At 37.0% G+C, this 23773-nt stretch overlaps 1 protein-coding gene across 1 annotated transcript in view; it reads left to right on the forward strand.

Moving 5' to 3' along the window:
- Positions 1-23773, forward strand: part of ZNF516 (zinc finger protein 516) — a 117569-nt gene that overhangs the window by 89606 nt on the left and 4190 nt on the right. The window contains exons 3-5 of the mRNA XM_081325125.1: positions 4522-5952; positions 14094-14198; positions 15151-15218. Coding sequence (XP_081181251.1) covers positions 4522-5952; positions 14094-14198; positions 15151-15218 — 1604 coding nt within the window. The remainder of the gene's footprint in view (positions 1-4521; positions 5953-14093; positions 14199-15150; positions 15219-23773) is intronic.

Below are 23773 nucleotides of genomic sequence, written 5' to 3' on the forward strand. Positions count from 1 at the left end.
TCATTTAATGTTTAGAACAGAAAGTGGATGTAGTTTGAGAGAAGGAGAATGGGTAACCTTAAAAATGTACGGTAATTCAGTCCTGTCCTATTCTAATAACAAATCTCTTTGAAATATTCTGTTTAAAATTATATAAAAGTGTGATTTCTCTTTACATTTGTTAGTTTTTTGTTTAAGAAAAATATAAAAACTAAAAAGTCTTAAATAAAATATACCTAGAAATAATTAAACACTTAAACAAAAAGAAACAAACAGCAAGAACTAAAAAAAACTTGCTTACTGAAGACACTCAGCTTTAGGCAGAAATTCTGGATTTATTAAATTTCCTTATTTAATATTACACATTGGAAGCAGGAGAACTATTGTTTGGGACCTGGGGAGTCATCTGGAGAAATAAAAAATAAAATATAGGAACACTGAACTTTGTGTAGTTTTGAAATTAAATAGTCAAATTTTCATTTAAGCACTTTATTGAATAAAGTCTCTTGTTTTACAAGATTTTTTTAGTTTTCTATATTTGCAGTCTCCAATTCAATAATCTATATTTCTATATTTTTCAAATTATTATTATTTTTCCTTGTGGCAACTGGGAAGAACTATTTCCATGTCTTCCTGCCAGTAGATAGCTCAGAAGGCACCATTGGCTTTTCTAATACAGATTTTGGGGGAAAATATCTATTAAAATTGACAATTAAATTATAACTGTTACTGATATTTTTTTTCTCTACTTCATGTCCAAATATTAACACTTACAGTAAGGAGGTATATGGCCCCAAACTTTCAAAATACATGTGTTTTGGTTGAGACATGCATTTCCTGGGAGGATGGTGTACAGTGCACCTTTGATATCCTGAGTATGGTAGATTTTTGTTTGTCATTACTTGCTGTGTGCATACACAAACAAACATACACACAACTCCCTGATACTAGATAATATTCAAGGATACTTCAAGATATCAGTGCAGAACTGCTAGCTCATATCGAATAAACATAGACTCCCATTTGCTGCTCATTCACTAAGTTACCTATCTGATGCATGAAATTTTTAGGAAAAGTCCTAGCAGTCTCATCAGTCCATATTTGGTCTAGTGGTATAAATTTAATAAATTCAATTCAATTCAAAGACATGGGGTTAGAAACCAGGAGAATGTGTATTATAGTTCCATCTTAAGGCACGAAAGCCAGTGGGTAACTTTGGGCCAGTCCCTCTTTTTCAGCCCAATTCACCTCATAGGATTATTGTAATGGAGAAAATAGAAGGAAGAAGTATTAGATAAGCTTGCTGCTTTGAGTTATTTATAAAAATAATAAAGTGGGATAAAAGAGCCTTGGTGGAGCAGTGGGCTAATGCCTCCTTAAGTAACACCAGCTGCCTGCAATTAGTGCAGGTTCGCATCCCACCAGGCTCAAGGTTGACTCAGCCTTCCATCCTTCCGAGGTAGGTAAAATGAGGACCCAGATTGTTGGGGGCAATTAAGCTGACTTTGTAATAATGCTGCTTGGGGGGGGAAAGCCCTAATAAGCAGGCATATACATAGAATGAAGGCTATTGCTAAGCACATTGATTTGTGCTTTAAATTGTAAGCCGCCCTGAGTCTTCGGAGAAGGGCAGGATATAAATGGGATTTTAAAAAACACCTCTTAACAATCAAAAGGATTGTTTTTGTTACTGTAGAAAAGAAAAAGATGATCTAATACAGAACAGTGCATTTTTATTGGTAGCTAGAAACTATCTGAAATAATTCTGGGAATGTAAACCCCTCCATTGAAATGTTTCTTCACCCAGGAAGCATACCAGAAGATTTTTGGACAGGTCATGATTTCTAAGCCTAATTTGCCTCTTCTGATAAGATTAATTTTATCCTTGCTTAGCCTCTATGTAAACAAGCTCCATCAGATGAAATGTCATAGAAAAGCCACCTCGTTCTTCTGGCTGGTGTTATATTGAGTTGTGACAGATCTGCTTTGAAAATAACACAGATGTGCAGTCTCTAATTTCACAGTTCTACATAACTTTTTTTTTCCTTTTAAAATGCAGATACAGCTAGTAATCTTGGGCATGTGCTTTCAGGAAGTCTTAACTTGTAAAACAGGAAGGTTTAAAAAAAACCTTTAAACACAAAGGACCTTGTCCCTTGGAGAATTTGAAAAGAAAATGATGTTAACAGAATAAGTATTCAACCCTGTTAGACAGCAAATCTATGGGTTATTTTTAAGCTAATTACTCAGAATTAAACAAAAGGCTTAATGCCTTTTCCCTGAACAGGAGCTGAGGTCAAATTAAATGAAGCTGAGACATTGTTTTTGTTGAACGTTCAGGCTTAAACAGATCACATTTGGCAGGGTTGGAACTGTGCCTATGGTACAAAAATTGTACTAAGCAACAGTGATGTGTTTGATTTTCGAAAACACTTGCTTATGCTGAGAGAAAATGCAGATGCAAAAAAGACTACTTATGCTCTGTTTCTACCAGTCTTCAGGAGTTCTCAGCACTTCTGTATAGATGGAAGACAACTACTTACTAGTAATCCTGGACTTTATCAGCAAATGAGCAGTGAAACTTTTAAAGTAAACCATGCATATTAACCCCACTGTAAAGAGTTAGCATGAGCAAACACAGTGTATGTTCTGGGAGAGACTAAAATGAACACAGATGTTCTGTAATGTCAGATGTTTGATACAGTGATCTAAAGCATTCTTAATTCTATATTCCTTCTTATAAGAAATACTTTAAAATGTAACTCACTCTGTCTCTTGTCTCTGCATGCATAGAGATGAGATATATGTTTACATTTAGATAGAGATACAGATGTAGATAACCAGTGTTTAGAATATGCTTTAGTGTTCACAAGAGTTCACAAGCCAGAAGAAATATTTAAACGGATTTGATAAATGATTACTAGAAAATGTGTAAATATAATACCAGATAGTGCTCAACTTATGACCACAACTGAGCCCAAAATTTCTGCTGCTAAGTGAGAAATTTAAGTGACTTATGTTTCATTTTATGACTTTTCTTGACACAGTTTGTAACCGACTCAGCACAGTTATTAAGTTAATAATAGGGTTGTTAAGTGAATCTGGCTTCCCCATTGACTTTGCTTGTAAGAAGGTTGTAAAAGGTGATCACATGACGCTGGGACGCTGCAACCGTCATAAATATGAGTCAGTTGCCAAGCATCTGAAGTTTGATCATGTGACCATGGGGATGCTGCAATGGTTGTAAATGTGAAAAACGGTCACTGTTTTCAGTGCTCTTATAACTTTGAACAGTCACTAAATGAACTTGAGGACTACCTGTGTATGAATATTGAAATGAATGATTAATTCTGATCCTGTTAATTTGAATTTGTTTCAGAATACAAGTTAGAAAATTGTAATTTAAGGATGTTTATTATTAATTATTATTAGTTAACTCATCTAGGGAATTTGGAAGGCTGAGGATGGGCCCGAACCCAGCTCTTCTCATTCCTAATCTACAATCTTAATTACTTCACCATACTGATTAATTTTGAAATGAAGAGCTTGTAAAGGAAAATGCAGAGTGATCTTAATCCTTTGAATTAAGAATATGTTGAACAAAGTTGTTTTGCTATTCTTTTATCTGTTTTGCACAATTTTTATTTCAATCTTTGAAATTCTGTATATTTCATTTGCAGAACTGTTCCCAAATGTTACATCATAGCATGCCTCAGTTTTGTAGTGAAGTAGAGTTGTCATGTAGTAGCCAGTTGAAAAAAATAGCATGATTTCAGTAATGACATCTGACGAGTGTGCCTGGGTTTTGTTTTTTTTTGTGTGAAACAAGAACAATGGAGCAAGAATCAGAAGTTCTATTGCAGGTTTAGGATTGGTTTGTATGTGTGTCTTTGGCTGGTTTCCCATCTTTCCCATCTTGATTGAATTGTCTTGAATATGTGGTCATGTAGGTTTGAACTTTAACTTTATCAGTACATTTTGCTGGAATTTCTGGAATAGGAGTAGAATATGAATGAAAATTGTATAGCCTTGACTGAAAATAGCTATAATTACTTTAAGCAGTCATGTGACCCCTTCCCATCCCACTTGCCCTCCAAATTGTCATAAATGTACCGTAATTGTAGTAGCTGGTCTTTAATATCTGAAAGTTGCTTTTCCTGATTGTTAATTAGTTTATCTCTTTAAACTTTAGGGGAAAGGTTTTTTTTGATAAACCAGTAGGCATAAAACATAGACTTCCTGATTGTAATCTTATAGCATTATCATAAACTGTTTTCGATTCCAGTTTTCAGTATCATGAACACAGTATCCTGTGCAAATTAATTCCTTTCTTTTAAAGTACACAGTTTCATGAGAATAAAACAATACTGTTTATAGTATAAGATTTCATGTACATGGGAGTTATAATACTTGTGTCTTGAATGCTAGGCTCCATGCTTTTTTCCTCATCCAGATCATTATTTTGTCCTTGTTTTTAATTTTCCTTAACAGGTGTCTTTTTAAACATACCTTCATATTAATATTTGTATGTGTACTCTACAGGTAAAAAACCATATCTCTGCAGTTTTTCTGGAGAAGATGCATCTGGGACAGCCATACAGCTCAATCAGGCAAGAAACAATAGAGAAAAAAATGCTGTGGAATCTAAACCAGAAGTGCTAAAGGTGGCAACTACACCACAGGACAAGATCAAAGAACCGTTTCCAAAATATGTGGATTGCAAAATTTACCCTGATTCAAAGGCGTCAGCATTTCAGCAAAGTTGTGATTTCCCTTGTTCCAGTAAGACTGCCGATGTGAGACTGAATTTGCAAAGTCCATTGGAAATTCAGCAGAAGCTCACTAAAGAGAGCCTTGTAGAGATGAATGAACATTCTGTGCTCAATAAAGATACAGAGATGTCTGAAAAGACTCCATTAGATCTAAGTGAGAAATCAACTAGGGCTGATTCATGCCACACAAGTTTTACCTCAACCTTGCAGGCTGCTCTGATTGTCCACCGATGTCCTTACTGCAGTCATAAAACTTACTATCCAGAAGTCCTGTGGATGCACAAAAGAATTTGGCACAAAGTTAGTTGTAATTCTATGGCTCCTGCTTGGGTTCTTCAAAATGGATTCAAGAGCATAAAACATAATTCTGTTTTTATGGCAAGAAGTGGGCGCACTGGACCACCTCCTGTACTTGGTGGGAAAGAATGCCAACCTTTGCCTATAGCCAGATTTACACGTACTCAGGTGCCGAGTGGGTTGTCAGGATCCAAAAATAATTATTCTGATATTGCTGTATCTCCTAAGCCTGGGGCTATGGCAAAAGATGTACCAGCCCCTGGGGGCTGTGGTCTGCAACCATCAGCTATTGATGGATATAGACCACCCAAACTTAATCACACTCACGAACAATACAGTACAGTAGCCCAACAGCCCCAGTTAAAATCAAAATTTGATGTGAACGCCAAATTGATGCAAACGGGAAACTTTAGCAGAAATTCAACGCCTTCCCATACAGTGATATCTAAACCTAGTCCACAGCCCTCCAGTAGCAGAGAAACAGAAAAGTATGTAGTCCCTCAAGTAAATGCTGGATCTGCGCCTTTAATCAAGCATTGTACTCCAGATACAGGGAAGGCCAAATTTTTATCTCCATCTCAGTACCACCCTCTGTGTAAAACTGAGCCATGCGCTACTCAAGAACCTCCATCAATGCCTCAGCAAGAACGTACAACCAAGAGGGAAAGTGAAATGAGAGCATTGATCAATTGTACTGGAGGATCCAGAGCAAGTCCTTTGATGCAACCTCAGCCTGTTGCAGCAGGACCCCCTCCACCTGTACATTCCACCAAACAGGAGCCATCCCCTGAGGGGCATGAGAAATGTTTGGATATTGTAAACATCTTAAAGACCTCCATTCCAAAGGATCTGGCTACTTTCTACCAAACCTGGGGTGCCAATAGCCCTGTAATGGACCGTGCTGGTAAGAATCCTAAGAACTGTCTTTCCAGCATATTTTTAAATTCTTAATTTTTTTTCCCTCCTAACATAAGGAATTCCACAAAACTCTTGTGTGGTTTCTGTCTGTGTTTGATAAGGTTATATCTCCTATTTAACTGTCCTGTCCTGCATCTGATCATTTAGGTGGCTTACCTGGGAATAACACTGCTATTGAACTTAATGGCATTTCCTTCTGATAAAAGATCTGTAAGGTCTCAGTGCTAAAATTCTATCTGCAATTAAGTGCTGGATTCAGTCCACCCCCCCTGTTTTTTTAAAAAAAGAGGGGGGGATGCTTGAAGAAGCTTGGGAGAATTCCCTCTACATGAAATGCTCAAACAGAAGTTACAATATTAGAGATTTGTATCCAATCTAAAATAGGGGAATTTGTGTGAGAAATGATTATTTCAAGAAAATTGCAGCTTTATTGAAAGTTTAGAGTGCAAGGGATTTTCAGAATTCACTGATAGATCTGTGCTTTGGAGATGAAACATAATAAAACATTGAAGATAGAAAGGAACTAATAAAAAAATTCAGTATTAGGACAAAATAATTTTGGCTAGGTTTGGTGTTCATTGGATTTTCAGTCTCTAGTTTAGCTGCTAAAATCAGAACAGTAATGTCTAATTTGCAAAGGCCCCTTTCTGTGTGATAAACTTGAGCACAAGTCTTGGGAATTTGATAATTTCAGATTGATTTGAAGGATATTTGACTCTGCATATCTCAGTCCTACCAACCCTGCACCATTATTAGTCTTTATTTCAAATGGTTATGAACTGCAAGGTAGATCTTTTAAAGCAAGCAAAAAAAGTTATACAGAGAAATATTTTCAGGCATAATAGCAACTATCACTTTAATATTTAAAATAGCAATTTATTAATGTCTATTTATTAAATATGCTGAGCCTTCATGTGTATGATATGATAGCAATAATGAAAGAGTGCTCCTGAGCATATGCAGAGCTGTATTTCCACTGTCAGGTTACCAGAATTTCATAGCCAAAACCTAGGATTAGCAATATCTGGTGGGCTCCCATGACAGCAGCAGGAGAAAGCAAAGAAGATCGAAATTCTGGAGAAGATTTTGAATCTAGGCTTAGCTGGAAATCTTGACTAAATACAAGGCTAAATATAGCATTCTCAGAATTTAAGATAAATTGATTTAACCACAAGATAAAAGAATGCAGCATTTAACATCAATGACTTGTCTTCCCTAAGTGATTTATTAAAATTTACTTTTTTTTCTTGTTTGCCCAGTGTAAATATTTTTGTTGCTTAGTCTCCTAGATAAATATAGCTCATTTCCTCATGAGCTAAATTAACACAGATTTAAATATTAACCAGCTAGAAAGAATAAGACCCATTTTGGGAAAATTCCTTGCAAATGTGCACATACCTTGAAGATTTATACAGTAGTTGTATACGACGTCCATTGAACAAAAGGAAATTACAGTATGTTTGCCAAGATGTAGAACAAAGAGATAAGTATTTGATCAGTTTTATCCAGGGCAGCTGTTGGTAAGAAAATATCCTTAAAATATGGCATAGACATTTGATTTGTAAAGGATACTGTAAAACTGTTAGCAATTATCTGTAAAGAGCTGTAGGGCAGTATCTAATAAGTTGCTGAGAGTAAGGAAGTTGAACTTGAATTATTACCTAGGCCAGAGGTGTCAAACTGCCGGCCTCTGGGCCGGATGCATCACCGGGAAACCACGCCCACCCCATTGCCGGCAATGGCAAAAAAGCTCCGATACGTTGCATGACGTCACATGACATCGCATGTTTGACATGTCTGACCTAGGCAAAATGGTTGAAACATTTTTAAGACCCGAGAAACAAGCTAATGTTCAAAACAGCTTGGACAAACATGTCCCTAATCCATTGAATGATAAACTAGTGGAGAAACAACACAATCAGACTTGCAGGATTTTGTTCTTACAGCCAATCTCAATACAAGTAGCTAGTCTTCCTGTGGAATGGATTTCTTGGTCTGTTCTATCTAGTGGAACCTGCCTAAAAAGTTGCAGTGAAAATGTATATTCATTTATCTTACATATTGAAAACATTATAAGGGCCCCTTCTTATAATGGGGCTTCTACTACATAGGTGAAAAATTAGTTTTTTAATTTTGCATTTTTGAACTAAAACTTATGAACTAAAACTTAGTTTTTCAAAATTCAGTTTTTCGGCTCTTCCCCATAGGAAAACATGGCATGTACAAAGCCTGTATACAAAGATTTAGGAAAATAATGCATAAACATGCACCCTAATAGACAAAAATGTGTTCAGAATCTGAACATTAAGCAAACCTGGAAACAAAAAACAAGTTTATTTGGAAAATGACCAAGGTAAATACAAAAAAAAATTGATTCAAGACAGGAATAAGATAAAAGAAAAAAAAGAGAAAATCAGATTGACAAATAATAACAGTGAGAAGCCACTGTGACAGATTTACTTATCGGTGACTACTATTTGGCAGTGCCTTTTATGTGGTGAAGTAAAATCCACTTGCATTGTGATAAATCTGTTCTTTGGTTCTTCCCACGTCAACATTGTTCCATTTCTGGAATAACTAATGCCAGGATCAATAACATTTTTCTGAAGATGATTTTTTTTCTGACATTAATTGTGGGTAAGTAGGAAGCAATCACATGTTAGCCAGTTCCCACATTAAGGCAGTAGAACGCCTTGATTTCAAGTCTTCCCAGATTATTTTAGCCATAATGCCATGTGCTGCAACCATAACAAACTCTCAGATGCTGATAGCAATGCCATTATACAAGTTAGGACAGCTCTCATTAACGGGACACACTATATAGGTAGTCCTCGACTTACAACAGTTCATTTAGTGACCATTCAAAGTTACAGTGGCACTGAAAAAAGTGACTGCCGACAGTTTTTCATACTTACAACCATTGTAGCATCCCCATGGTCATATGATCAAAATTCAGATATTTATGACATTTGCAGTGTCATAAAGTGAACAACTTTTTCGACCTTCTAACCAAGTCAATGGGGAAGCCAGATCCACTTAACTAATTTAACAACTGCAGTGATTCACTTAACAACTCTGGCAAAAAAGGTCGTAAAATGGGACAAAATTCATTTAACAATTGTCTCACTTAGCAACAGAACTTTTGGACTCAATTGTGATTGTAAGTCGAAGACTACCTGTAATTTCTTAGCATGAAATAAGTTTGCTAAGGAACTAGGTAAGCAATTTAAGCCAAAGACTCAGGTTTTGTTTCTAAATTAGTCATGTCCCAAATACCATGCAGAGATACACATGTGCCATTGATCTAGAAGAAAAATTGTGGATGCTGAAACAGAAAAAAGCAAGAATTTACAAGAATGCAAAGTAAGGAAAATGCATTGATTCATACATGTATAGACTAGGGTAAGAGCATAATTGTTAAACTAAAGTAGCATAGTAACTTCATATTCTGTTTTAAAAGTAGAACATAATCACAAAACAACTGAATATTTTCTACAGCACAGTTGTACGGTATTGTCAAATTCTCAATGCACACTCGTTGGGCAGTGAGTGCTTTCTGCAAACACATTGGCTTTGTCAATCCTAGTAATAAACCTAGGAATTCAAAAATTTGTCTTTGTGTTACTTCACTTTTCATTTCCTTTTCTGATCTGCACTGAATCCATGGCCAGCGCAGATCTGCTCGTGTAACAGTAGCCACTATTTTGCTTTATCAAAAATCTCATTTAATGCCTGGAAAACTTCACTAATTATGTCTTCATTCAACCTTCACTCAAATTGGTCAGACTTTGTAGACCTTAGAGTTACTTTAACTTTTTATTTGCAGATTGTCTTATTCAATGGCATTTGTTTCCTCTTCTCCTCCACTTTTCTTCTTTCCATATACATATGAACATACACTTAGGAGTCTTATTCATCTTTAATTTAAAATATTCAGTGTACTTCTTTGCAATAGAACTTTATTGCTCCCTGTAGAGCATTCCCTTATGAATGCTTTAGCATGCAGTAGAATTGGGGCAGGTTTGGAACTTTGGCTTTTACATTTTAAATTGTCCCTCTGTTCTCAGGAGATAAGTGCACAATTTTGTTTCCTTCTAGTAACACAGCAATTTTCCAATCCCTTGGAGAAATAGTTACAAGTACCACCAGACTATCAGTGCAGGTTATTAGCATTTGTATTGTGTTGGGCGTTCAAATGCTTTCTGCTTTCTTAAGAATGTTGTTAAGAAAACAGCACCCCCACAAGACCAAGCCCAGCCTTTCAGATTCTTCAGGGGTTATTTTTCTATTTTACTATGAGTGTTATTTACAGCTATCATAGTATTAAATGTGACACAGGCAGCATGGCAATTATCCTTTCTAGTTTCACAGGAATTACTCTGATGAGCATCTGAAATTTATGTAAATAAAAGTGAATAATATTTATACACACCTGCACCCGTCACTGATGAAGGTATTGTGATCTGTATAACAAGTTCTGTGTAAAGACATTTTTAAAACATTAATATTGTTTCTCTTCTATCATTGATCTTGCCTATTATCAGAATTTTTATCATTTATCATACACTGTTCAAATGCATCATCAGTGAAGGGTTTTTTTTACATAATGCATAAACCAGCAGTCAATAGGCTGAATGACTGCACATTTCTCTCACACACACATAAGCAACAGCATTTTTTCCATTATTGAATTAAACGAAAGTTTGCTGCCACTGATATAATGGGAGATACTTCTTTTGCAAATCAATACAAACTTTATACATGTGATAAAAGCCATTTTGTCAAGAAACGTAACTAATAGAATGCCAAATATGGGACATATTCAGTGGCTATTATCTGCCGTCCCCAATTACCTCATGTGAATTAATCATACCTAACACTGATCTCATAGTTTAGTGCTAATCATACACAGTATCATTATAAAATCTCCAGCCATGGTTTCTGAGCAACTGCCTTACGATGGCTCTTTCGACATCAGCTTATCCACTCTGGTTCCAGATGTGGTTCCAGTCTTGAATATATACCCTAATTTTCAGGTTATAGAAGACAACTAGTTTTGCTGACGTACATCTACCGAATGGCTATTTATAATGATCAAGCTGTATTTCATTTAGTCATTATTGAATTTCTTGCTGATAAACACTGAAAATCTTCCAAAGAACTTGAGAGATTTCCAGAGCAGAGCTGAAAATCATATTTTAAAGCATTTTCCTACCTTTATTTTTGGAGTCAGCAGTACAACATTCTAAACACATTTCTGGATCATATTGGCGAGGAGATTCCTATGTGGGATCGTTGTTATCAACTTGATTTTAAACTTCCCTTTGCATTTTTTCCTACATATATTTGTTTAATTACTTTAACATAAAGAATTAATGAATAAATATTTCCTTGGATTATTTCCTCTGCACATATCTGTTAATGTTATTGCTTTCCTTTAGAAGAGATTGTTCTCAAGCTTTCCACCTGCTACTGTCTTTTTCATGGAAAAATAGTCATTAAAATATCTATCATGTACAATTGCATTTCATCAGTTAATTTAAGAAGTAAGTAGATGACAAAACTTGCCACAACATAACAGAAATTGGTATAACTGGTTCTTGTGCAAAAAACTATTTTTGGCAGATTTGGCTTATTAGTTGCCCACTACACATAAGGTTTTGCATTGATATGAACAAAATCCCTAAATTTGTATGATGGCCTGTTCTACATCTTAATGACAGTTTACATGGATTTTTTTATGGAGATAAGCAGTGGAAAAAAAATGTTAGTGTGGCTTAGGAACCAAGTACAGTGGAACTGGAATAATTCCCAGTGTACTGAGAATTTTCTATCTAGGCTAAGAACCATCATTACTAAGTGATTTAGTCATAACAATCAAAAGGCCATAGATTGAAATGGCAAATGTGAATTTATTGCAATTAGCAACGATTATATACATTTAGTCAACAGCGAAGAAAACCAGACACCTAAAATGTATATATCAGAGGTTTTTTTTCCAGTATTAGCTGAAAAATGTGCCTAGTTTGATTGGATGAAATAAAGCAGGGACACTTCCAAACATTTCTCTAAAGTGTTTCTTGTAATTGCACAAGCTGTATTTGATGTCTGCTGCAATAGAAACTCATCTCTGAAAACCGATTGATATAGTTTGAAATACTGATGCAGCATGCAATGCATTCCACCTTAGTCAAAAAGGAAGGGGTTAAAAGTATTCTTAGTTTTGTTCTTTTCTGTAAAAACACTGTCTTGCTACTTTATCTTAATCATGGGATGTCATTACCAGTAAAAAAAAACAAAACAGAATTACATGCACCTCACAAAATTCTTTGCATGAAATCATTTTACTGCTTCTCTACAAGTGGATTTTGGTAAAGGTTATCTAGAATCGCCTCCCATCCATTCTTCCATCCATTTGTTCTGGAGGAAGGTGAACAGGCTGAAAGAAGAGGGCTTATCACCAGGAAAATGATCGGGAGAAAGGAAGGAAAGAAGCAAGGGCATGGATTAGCACCCTAACACAAGACTGATTTTATTTTCTCATTGCTCATGCCTCACATTTGGAAGTTAAGACCGAGATTGGGAAACTGGAGTAGATCTCTGAAACATACATTAATTCAGAATAGCAATTTCAGATACAATAACAAACCACAATGAACACATAGCAAGATTTACAAACCAAGTTCAGATCATGGCTACAAATGTTTCTAGTCAATTAGAACAGAGTAGGATAGATAAAATTAAATACTTCATCATCTTCAGCACTTAACACTAAGGCAGCATTCTCATATATATTATATGTATATATTGTTTTTAAGCTGCCCAGAGTCACTGAGAGCGAGTGGGTGGCCATATAAATCCAATAAAAAACAAACAAACAAATGTAAATAAATAATGTGGCCTCGCTGTTTGCATGTGTATGCTTGCGTGCTTACTATAAATGTTTCTGGATTGTTTTTCTAAAGGACAGTTTTTCCCAGGGGAAGTATTTTCAGTTGCATTATACAAAGCTAGATATTAATGTAGTTGGAATTGATTTGTATGTTAACTTAAAAGCCGTACAAAGCATACATTTTATTTCTATCCTTAATTTTCTCTTTTCCTGCACCAAGTATTCTAGAAATCTCATTGTGACCATCTCTCTCTCTCTCTCTCTCTCTCTCTCTCTCTCTCTCTCTCTCTCTCTCTCTCTCTCTCTCTCTGTGTGTATGTGTGTGTGCACACGGCGTGCGTGCGCATATATGTGTGTTTTAAGACGGAATATTAATACCAAAAAAGACCTTTCCATCCCTTTAGCAAAGATTATATGAAACGTCTTGAAAAAATAAATAACCCAATAAAAGTCAAATGTGTCCTTTTTGATCACAGTAAAAAGACACAGACCCGCCCTTTAAGTCAGATACTGTAAACTGACCTTTGGGGGGAAAAAGAAGAGATTCGAGTCATTTTCTATATATGCTAACTGCCTAGAAAATCCTTTTACAAAAGGCTGGCAAAGGATGCTGCCTTGTGGTCTCAAAATGTCCATAATGACAGTTTGATTCACAGATGTCTTCTCTTTGGGCCTCGCAGATCTGGGGTCAGAATTGTACCAGTAGGCAGGAAAGGTAGGGCTAAAGGTCTGATCCATTTATGATGGCTTCACTCATTTTGCACTTCTCTCCAAGCCTGCCCCAGGGGTGGGGGGTGGGGTCTGTAGGCTGAGGGGCAGTCAAGCTCTGGTTCTACTCACTTCCTATTATCCATATGACTTGTCTCCACCACACTGGAGTCACTTTGATTTGCCAAATGTACTGCTTGACAAAGCGGGATGATGCTGAAAAGTGGATCCAGCTGCTATGAAAAGTGCACACCTGACATGCCACTCCTGGTGCGGGCACATCACAGGGAACATTTTTTAATTCAATGTAATTTATGCATTCTTGCAGTCCTGTGTGTGTGCCTGGCCTGTCAGCCGGTGCCTAGATGAAGGCTGACAGTTGTTATCCAGGGCCTGAAGGTAATCTCACATAATGACACATTAGACATACTAATGATGTTTTCCTCTGGCATATTGTTTTCTTCTCAACTTCCCTTTCTCCTCTCTTTTCCCTCCCATGCCCCCCTCCCCTTTTCTCTCCCCCACAGGGATGCTTAGGACACAAACGCGCCAAGGAGACTATCTCTGCGTAGAGTGTGGGAAGGGCTTCACACAGCCAAGCCACCTCAGGACCCACATGAGGTCTCACACAGGTATATTTCCTTACGTGTCTTCTGGTGGGATGAAGGGACGCCCCTAACAACAATTACGTATTAATTTCCTGGTCACCAATCTATGGTTTTGATTTTTTTTTGTTTCTTTAAAGCTTCACCATTTTACACCATTTCAGATTTGATTAGCATTTCATGTTCCATTTCAAGTACCTGAACCCTCCTCGCCTCTCTTGCAAAACGTTGCATTGTTGATTAAGATGATTTGCAGAGTTTTCTGGGTTTTTTTTCTTTTTTTTAAAAAAACCTTTTAATTAGAAAGCAGAATACTCTGGAATGAATATGCTAATGAAATCTGTTGCCGCTGGCATAAATTGAAATCAACCCCCCCTTTTTTTTGAACTGAACAGAAAGCTTTCTTTCTCCTTGCTGTGGACTCCAATAAGTCTGGGATTTGTAATTGTTTCTTCAAAAACCTTACTCCTCATCCCACCCCTTAGAATGGTCCAGGATAAATTTCATATTTAGAACTGGGGAACCTTGCAAGTTAAATCTAATAGCCTGTCTGTACATCTTCATAACCTCATATGAGGAGATGAGACTAGATCTGTTTTTTTCCTCTCATTTTCTTTGAAGAAGAGTGAGTGATGCATGCATAAGACATTTTGCTGCAAAATGACAGAGGCCAAATGGTAAGTAATTCAAGAAGCGGGTCCCTTTATGTACACACTGATAATTAATGTTGTCAGTGATTGCTTTCTTCAGCAGTGAAGTCTGAATTAAAAAAGGCAGTGCCCTTAGGTTCCCATTAGCAGACTCTCTTACAGTAAGTGTTACGGTAAATTGGTATTTTCCAGCTATAGGCAAAGAGTTGGTGTCTTTGCTTCTTCCCATCCTCCCCTCCATGTGATTAATCTGTAATGGAGTCAAATAATGTACACACACTAACGAAGCTTGAATGTTCATCTGTTAACAAGCCCCCTTGTTCCCACAGTGGTATTTGAGTCTAATGGACTCCGAGGTACTGAAGTTCACACCACCTCCGCAGATGCCCCAAAACAAGTATGTTTTACAATTAATTGGGTATTTGGTTTTTAATGTGATAGTCGGGGGAAAAAGAAAGTTGCGTGGAGATACTCATCAGTAAAGCACTCACTGTTTAGGTAGCTAAAGAGTAAATAATAATCATGCCTCTGTTTATTATATTTTTAAGAAAAACTTAAAATGTATGGACACCCTTGTTCATATTGACTAGAAATTATGATCAGTCTATTGTGATTACCAGTCAAATGCTTATATTGAAATGGAGAATTTTTACACTGTGCACTGAACAGTGCATACAGTTATATTGTTTCCAAATAGATAGTTTAGTATACAGGTAGTCCTCGACTTACAATAGTTTGCTTAGTGACCGTTCAAAGTTACAAAGGCACTGAAAAAAGTGATTTATGACCGTTTTTCATTGCAGCATCCCCATGGTTACCTGATTTACATTTGAATGGTTGACAACTGACTTACATTTATGATCTTTGTAGTGTCGTCGGGTCATGTGATCCCCTTGGCCGACCTTCTGACAAGCAAAGTCAATGGGCAAGCCACATTCACTTAACTATTGTGTTACTAACTTAACAACTGCAGTGATTCACTTGACAAATGTGGCAGGAAAAGTCTTAAAATGGCAAAGCTCACTTAACAAATTTCTCACTTAGCAACCTAAATTTTGGGCTCAATTGTGGTCCTAAGTTGAGGACTACCTGTATTCCTAGTATATAACTAGTTTGGAAATGGGGCAACAATCCAACTGTGTTTTTCTGAAGAGTATTCCTATCATGGTATTATATAGCTCTTTACCTTTGAAAGATACTTTTCTTTCAATCTGCGTGGACTCTGTGTGGTGGTGTGTTTTCCTCTGCTGACTATATACTATATTTTCCTTTCTTGAGAATGACCTGGCTGTCCTTTAAATTTTCTTCATTTTCACTAATGCTGTAAGCTGTCCTGAACATTTTTCTTACTCTTGTATTTTTTGGGGGGTGGTGGTGGTTATATTTATTGCCAGTCGGTGCCAGATAATTTTTTTCTCATAACTCATCCATGCATATGTGGAGTTAACATCTTTCACAAGCACTTGCAGTTACTAATCCATGTTCTTCCTCCAGTCACTTATTAACTGTTTGGGAAGCACTGTTATTAGTATAGCATCGTTTCCGCGACAGTATTTTTTGTCTGTCGACCAATGAAACATGTGCACCATTGATTTGAGTATGGTAATAGTTTGTGTTGGAATTGCCATAGTCTTGAGCTGACTTAGAAGGGCCTGTCCATACATTATATAGATAATAGGAGGTAATGTGTGCTCCAATCCGTGTACTGCAGTACATTTACCAATGGAATCATTAACAGTATATTGAGGATTTCTATTTCTTCTCTGTGTCTTTCCCCGTTTTATGGTTTGTTCCCAATAAAATCCAGTGCCAAAGCTGGCATATCTAAAGGATGGTCTATTTACATATGAACATTTACCTTCAACCATAGGAACGCCTTTCAGATGCTGTAAATTGGTGTGATTCAACAGATGAGAATGTTGCAGAGAGCTTTCTTTGTGGCTGTGCATGAAATGTATATAGGAGCATCCTTAGGGGAAGAGTGTCAACAATGTCAAATATGGCCACTATAACTGGGCAATCAAAGCCCTACCCCTTTCAACATGTATAAATCCCATAAAGATACAGAACCCTGATTGCTGATTGTGCCTGACATTTTGATGTTGTTCACTGCTCCTCCAGATGTCCCTGAATGTGGACCTCCTTATCCTCAGATGGCTGGCCTACTCCTTTGATGGTTTTCTCCATGTTGCAGAGACCTTTTTTTTGGATAGGCCTTCACCTTGTTTAGCTGAAAGATATTTTGCTGATTTCTTCTTTAGTTTTCTCCTTTTTATGCCTTTATGTGTTGTTAGTTATTTGGTATCAAAACCTTTATAAATAATGGCCCATGTCAATCGGATTTTCCTAGTAAGAAAATGAGATGTCCTGACTGGCATTTCCGTATCTTGTAATGGAAAGGAAGGCATTGTAGTAGTAAAATCTGAGGAAAGAATTGTTATTTACAACAGAAATTGGCTGGAATATATGCTTGGTGCTGGAATGAGAGCACTATACTAGTCAGTATTTGAAAACAATTTGGAAAATATTTAGGCTTAATTAAATTATTCTTCTATTAGAACTAAACTCAAAATATTGTAAGAAAATATACCAAAATGAATCAAGTGTAAGCAAGGTAGTTACAAAGTAAATAAAAGGTGGAGCAATGTGCTTACAAATTATTGCAAGGGAAAATTTGACATGAACACCTTAGATAATACATTCTTAGATTTATTTATTTTAAAATCAGGCTGATTGTATTAATATTTTTATAACCCATGCAAATATTCATACTTTTCAGAAAAGAAAATGATGAAGTCAAAAAGAAAATTCAGTCATTAATTTTATAACATTTTTAAAATAATCTGTCCTCATTATGTAAAATAGTAGTTTTATCAAAGAATGAAATTTCAATTGAGAATGCAGTAGAACTACCAACTTCAATATTTTTCATTACACATTGAAAATTAATTTGCAAGGATATTTTAGTGGCATGTGCTGTAATATGCCAGAATTTTTTACCCCATGATTAATAGATTATTTCTGATTATTGTGAATGTTATTTCTTAAAATGGTTATGTTGAATTTAATAATTCCATTAATCAAAATAATTCATAATGAATAATTGGCAGTCTAATTTGTCTCCTTTAGAGCTGTGAATATTGCAGTACAAATATTGAAGAAACAAGGCAGAGGAAGGCTGTGTTTCTTTCCTTTAGCTTAAATGATGATATAGTACTAAAAGCCTTACTTTTTAGCGGAATGTACACATGCATCCATTTATCTCCATCATTATCATGATTTTTATTTTAAAAATGACACATTTGTTTCTAGTATAGACACCATGCTACAGCAATATCTTCTGAGATCACTTGAAGAAAGAGAAAGACTGTTGAGCTCTTAAGGCTAATTCCTATACTAGAGAGATGTGATGGGTTTGGGGTTTGTTTTTAAAAAATTCTTTATTGCACAAACCAAATTGAAATGAGCATAACTGGCAGCAAGAGTGTAGCTCCAACACTCATATTTTCTTTAGTACAAAAAGTATTGTTGATCTAATGAAAAAAGATCATGACACCTGGTTTCCTCGTCATTTAATTACACTATGTGCATCTTTTGCCACATCTAAATGTACCTGATTTTTTGCATGCTACAGATTAGAATATAGAATGTTCTTTATTACTGGCCAAGAGTGATTGGACATACTAGGAATTTGTCTCTGATGCGTATGCTCTCAGTATGCATACAAGTAACAAAGTGATAAATCGTAAGTTACAATCATAGATCTTAAGATACAACCAACAAAGTGAGAGTCATAAGATAGGAGTAGGCAATCAGAAGGATGAAGATAATAATAATAATAATACAGTCCTATTGCACGGGTAAATATCCTTAGACATACAACAGTGCTGTGGAAATTAGATGTTAAGCAGAGTGATGGCACAAGGGAAAAAACTGTCTTTGTGTCTGGAGGCAGTCCGGGTTTGGATGGGGAGAAACAGGCTTCGTCTCAATCCTGCCAAGACTGAGTGGCTGTGCATACTGGCATCTCAGACTAACCAATCTTTTCCATCGTTAACTATGGGGGGTGAGGTGTTACCCCCCCGTTGATAGGGCCTGCAACTTGGGCGTCCTCCTGGATTCACGGCTCAGTTTGGAAGATCATATAGGAACCGTGGCCAGGGGGGCTTTTGCCCAGGTTCGCCTGGTGCGCCAGTTATGGCCCTATCTGGACCGAGATGCCCTACGCACAGTCACCCATGCGCTCGTGACCTCCCAGCTAGACTACTGCAATGCTCTCTACATGGGGCTGCCCCTTAGGACCACTCGGAGGCTTCAGCTGGTGCAGAATGCAGCCGCGCGAGTTGTGATGGGAGTCTCCCGATACTCCCATGTAACACCTCTTCTCCGCAAGCTGCATTGGCTTCCAGTTGCCCTCCGGGTAAGATTCAAGGTGCTGGTGATGACCTATAAAGCCCTAAATGGCATGGGCCCGGATTATCTAAGGGAGCACCTGCTGCCAGCGTCAATTTCCCATCATCCTGTGCGCTCCCACAGGGAGGGCCTCCTCAGGGTGCCGCCAGTCAAGGATTGCCGATGGGCGATCCCCAGGGGGAGGGCGTTCTCTGTGGGCGCGCCTGCCCTATGGAATCCACTGCCAACGGAACTCTGGACTGCCCCCGACCTTCGTTCATTTCGCCGGGACCTAAAAACCTGGCTCTTTGAGCTATCTGGTCTGGACTGAGGGGTTTAATGTTTTTAAATTGTGATTTTAATTTTTGCGGCTAGACTTAATTTAATTTTATTTTAATTTTATATTGTATTGTTTTTAAATTTTGCCTTGTAAACCGCCCTGAGTCCTTTGGAAGTAGGGCGGTATATAAACCGAAATAATAATAATAATAATAATAATAATAATAATAATAATAATAATAATAATAATAATAATAATAATAATAATAATAATAATAATAATAAATTGTTTTGACATGCTTTGCCCTATAGCGGCGTCCTATGGGAAGGAGTTAAAAGAGTTTATGTCCAGGATGTGAGCGGTCTGTAGATATTTTATCAGCCCTCTTTCTGGCTCATGCAGTATACAGATCCTCCGTGGAAGGCAGGCTGGTCGCCTGTTTTTTTCTGCAGTCCTAAGTATCCGTTGAGGTCTATACTTGTCCTGTTTAGTTTCTGTTCCAAACCAGACAATAATAGAGATACAAATGATAGTGTCAATGCTGCTAACATTGGATGTTCCATGACAGATAGATTCAATAATTCCTCTGTAGAACTTTGTCAGCAGCTCCTTGGACAGTCTGAGCTTTCTGAGATGTGCTTATAGCTTATGTTTTTCACCACAAAGACAGGTTTCCAAGCATTAATTAGGTTGTCTTGGTAGTGTTCTCAACCATGTGGTTTGTGTAATCCAAGCAGAGTAGTCCCGTGATTCTTCCATTATTACAAGAGATAAGTGGTATAGTTCTTGAATTGGCTAGTGCAATCCTTTGAAATAATATTAATGTGAATTTATTCTGCCGGTCACCATGTTTTTGCTTTGTTTAGGTTTAGAACAGGGGTAGGCGACCTTGGCTCTTTTATGACTCGTGGACTTCAACTCCCAGAATTCCTGAGCCAGCTGGCTCAGGAATTCTGGGAGTTGAAGTCCACGAGTCATAAAAGAGCCAAGGTTGCCTACCCCTGGTTTAGAAGATCACTAGGGATACCGTAACACTGTAGTCTTTACACAGGCTAACGCTTTCAAAACAATAAAATTACCTCCTGAGTAGGTTTGTTGGTTAGAAAGAAACTGAAGACAGGTTTTCTAACTTTGTAGTTAGCTGAACTTTGAAGGGTTTCAAGTAACATTAGTGGCTGTCTGTCTGCCCTTTGGGGAATATTCAACCATTTGATATAAAGCTAGTGTTTGCAAGCCTTTCCATCAAGTTTAAGAACATGTAGTTCAATCCCTGATTGAAAGGTGTTTAGTTTCTACCCAGTTACAGTGACTTCACCTACCTGGCATCTTCATTATCTCAGTGAAACTTTAACATTTTCCTTAGCTGCAACCTGTAATGGCTACTACAGTTCGTCTCTTTTTCCATGTAAACAGGGAAACCTTCCCCAGTATTTTTTTCCCTTTTTTTAAAGCTTTCCGCTCTCTGATTTCATTAGCGTTTGCTTTATGATAATGGAACCTCATACAAGATAATTGCATTTTCTAATTTAGCATGGGGGGGGGGCTCTGCTCCAGCCACAGAAATACAACTGTATGAGAACAGAATCCTTAGCTTTTGGCTATGGCCACCTTTTCCGGTGTGACCCCCCCCCCACAGGGAATTCTTCTCCCTTGCTCTGCTTAGAGAAGAATTCTCATTTCTTCCCATTTACTATCACAGCCTCTGGCCTTATCTTTCAGATGTTGTGGGACAGTGATAGCTTCTTCCATGTTTTTGCTGCTTTTAAGTGAGCCTCCTCTGGGAGTGAATTACAGCTGGAACTGGGGTGTGCCCCCTTCCTTGGAAATTTCTGATTAGGAAGGCTGTTCCCCATAAATACTTTAATTACATCCCCAAGCCAAGGTCTTTTGCTCCATTTCTTTCTCTTTTCCCATTCTTTTTTTTTCTACCATTCATACCCAGGCAAATGGGATCATGCAGTTCCTTTTCCCCCCCCTTCCTAACCACAGAACATCTAATCACATTCCTCGTTGTACCCATAATCTGTCCCATCTGTTTGTGTGTCTGTGTGTGTGTGTACATATGATGTCTTAGTGGTGTGTTTTGAAGTGTGTGTGTGTGTTTAATTTAATGATTAACATCTCCTGAGGTAGCTGTGAAAAAAATGCAAAGCATTTCTCATGGTTTATTGCATGAAATTCAGCATATAACTAAATAAGTTTTATCACATCTCTCACTCCGTTACCATTTATGCATTTCAAATATATGGCAGGCTGCACAGATGCTTCCTCCCTCCCCTAGTTGCCCCCTTTAATTTTGTTGCAAATCTTCCTTTCTCACAGCAGACTTTGACTAGCAAATGTCATGAATCTTCGGCCAGCCTTAATTAGGATTTTTCTAAATCTATTAACAAAGGACAGATACTTAATACATTATGTCAAGCAACACTGGCTTTTCGTTAGCTTTTCCAGGAGCTCCATAGGCACAGCTTGAAATTTACTGGGAATATTTTCACACGGTGGTTGGGTCCTATGTTGTGTTAATTTAAAATAGTCTGATTCCCTTCACCAGGGTTTTGGTTTAAGGTTAATGCATGAGTGTAAGCTGTATCTTGCCATGCTGCTTTTAATCATTAGCACTGAAAGTCACATTGTCCAGACATTCTCAGAATTCCATTGCCTTGAACTGCAAACTTATGTTTGTTCACAATTTTATGTTGAGAAACATTGGTTTTCAAATAGCCCTTTTGGTTTGTTTGTGTGTTTTAACACATAGTTAATTTTTATTGGATAGACATTGGTCAAAATTGGAGGGATTTAATGCCTTTATGAAAACTGAGTTTTATGTGGCTGTCTAACATAAGCATTGAATTTTATTATCAGTGTGAATTTGTTTTCTTTATTGCCCACCCCTGTTATTTCTAATAATATGATATAGTTACACCATGCCAACTTTTTTACCAATGAAAAATAGACATCGGGGGTGGGCAGCTATGGCCCCTTTATGACTTGTGGACTTCAACTCCCAGAATTCCTGAAGCAGCCATGCTGGCTCAGCAGTTCTGGGAGTTGAAGTCTGGGTCCTAAAGGGGCCATAATTATCCACCTCGGTTATAGATGATAATATGCCTTATTTAATTGAACAAACTCTTGTATTTAAAATGGCCGCTTTCATTCTTTGGGTTGTCCACTCTAAGTTTGAATTTAAAGGTAAAGAAACTGGGACAGTCAGTAGCTGGCATATTAGCATATTTACATTTATATAGATCTGTGTTCTCTTTTACCTTTTTGGGAGTGACAGCTAGTTTTTCACAATATTGAAGAAGATATCACACTTAAGTTACACTCATTCTTCAATTTAGAAACATTGTTAGTTAACAATAGGTGGTATTTTAGCACATCTTTGTTATGTGGTTATTTTCTCACGTTAGACAACAAACTACATTTTTTAAAGTTATAATTGAGCTAGTCTTTGAACAATTTGGGATGTATATAAGGCTACTACAAGGGGCTAAATCATTGCTTATGCTGCAAGGAGAAGGAAATTTAGAAGTCATTACTATCAGCAGATGGATAAACATGTTTGAAAAAAGGTTTTTTTTAATCCATACAAAATTCCTACAGAACAGAATTATGCTTTTATGTTAGATAAGATAAAGATATGCTAAACAAGTTGAACTTTCTTTGAGGAATTTGAAATTAAATTATTGGAAATTGTGAAAAAGCTGGTTAATTGTTGGCACATTGCCTGAAGCAAGATAGCCAATAGAATATAATTTCTGATGTAGTAATAGAGGTTGGTCAGAGATTTAAGATCTCTGAATCTATGAAGAATTGCAATATGAAGATGCAAAATTCCACTTGTAAATCTTTCAGAGGTGGGATAAAAATGTTGTCCGTTTGTTTGTTTGTTTATTTTAGTTTGGGGAGTAGGCTTAAGGAGAGACAAAATGAAAGGTGAATGACAAAAATTAAAATATTTTTAAAATTATTTTAAATAATTAAATTGAATTGTTGAATTGTCTGGCAGTGAATTGTCCTATGGCGAGTTGGCCATGGCAAGTTGTCCCATGGCAAGTTCACCATGGTGAGTTGACTGCAGTGAGTTGTCCCATTTTGTCTTGGTTTATAGCAGCGATCAGGCCTAGTGAGGTTTTAAGGGAATGCTGCAGAGAACAGCGTCTCTGAAGTGTATTTCAGCAATCACAGAACTTTTTCTACAGATAAAGAGGCTTACTTCTGTTCATAAAATAAACACAACATGTCATTAAATTGACTGCTCACATTTTGGGTTATTAAAA

The sequence above is a fragment of the Vipera berus genome, assembly GCF_964194415.1.
Source record: "Vipera berus genome assembly, chromosome: 3".
NCBI classification, from domain to species: Eukaryota; Metazoa; Chordata; class Lepidosauria; order Squamata; family Viperidae; genus Vipera; species Vipera berus.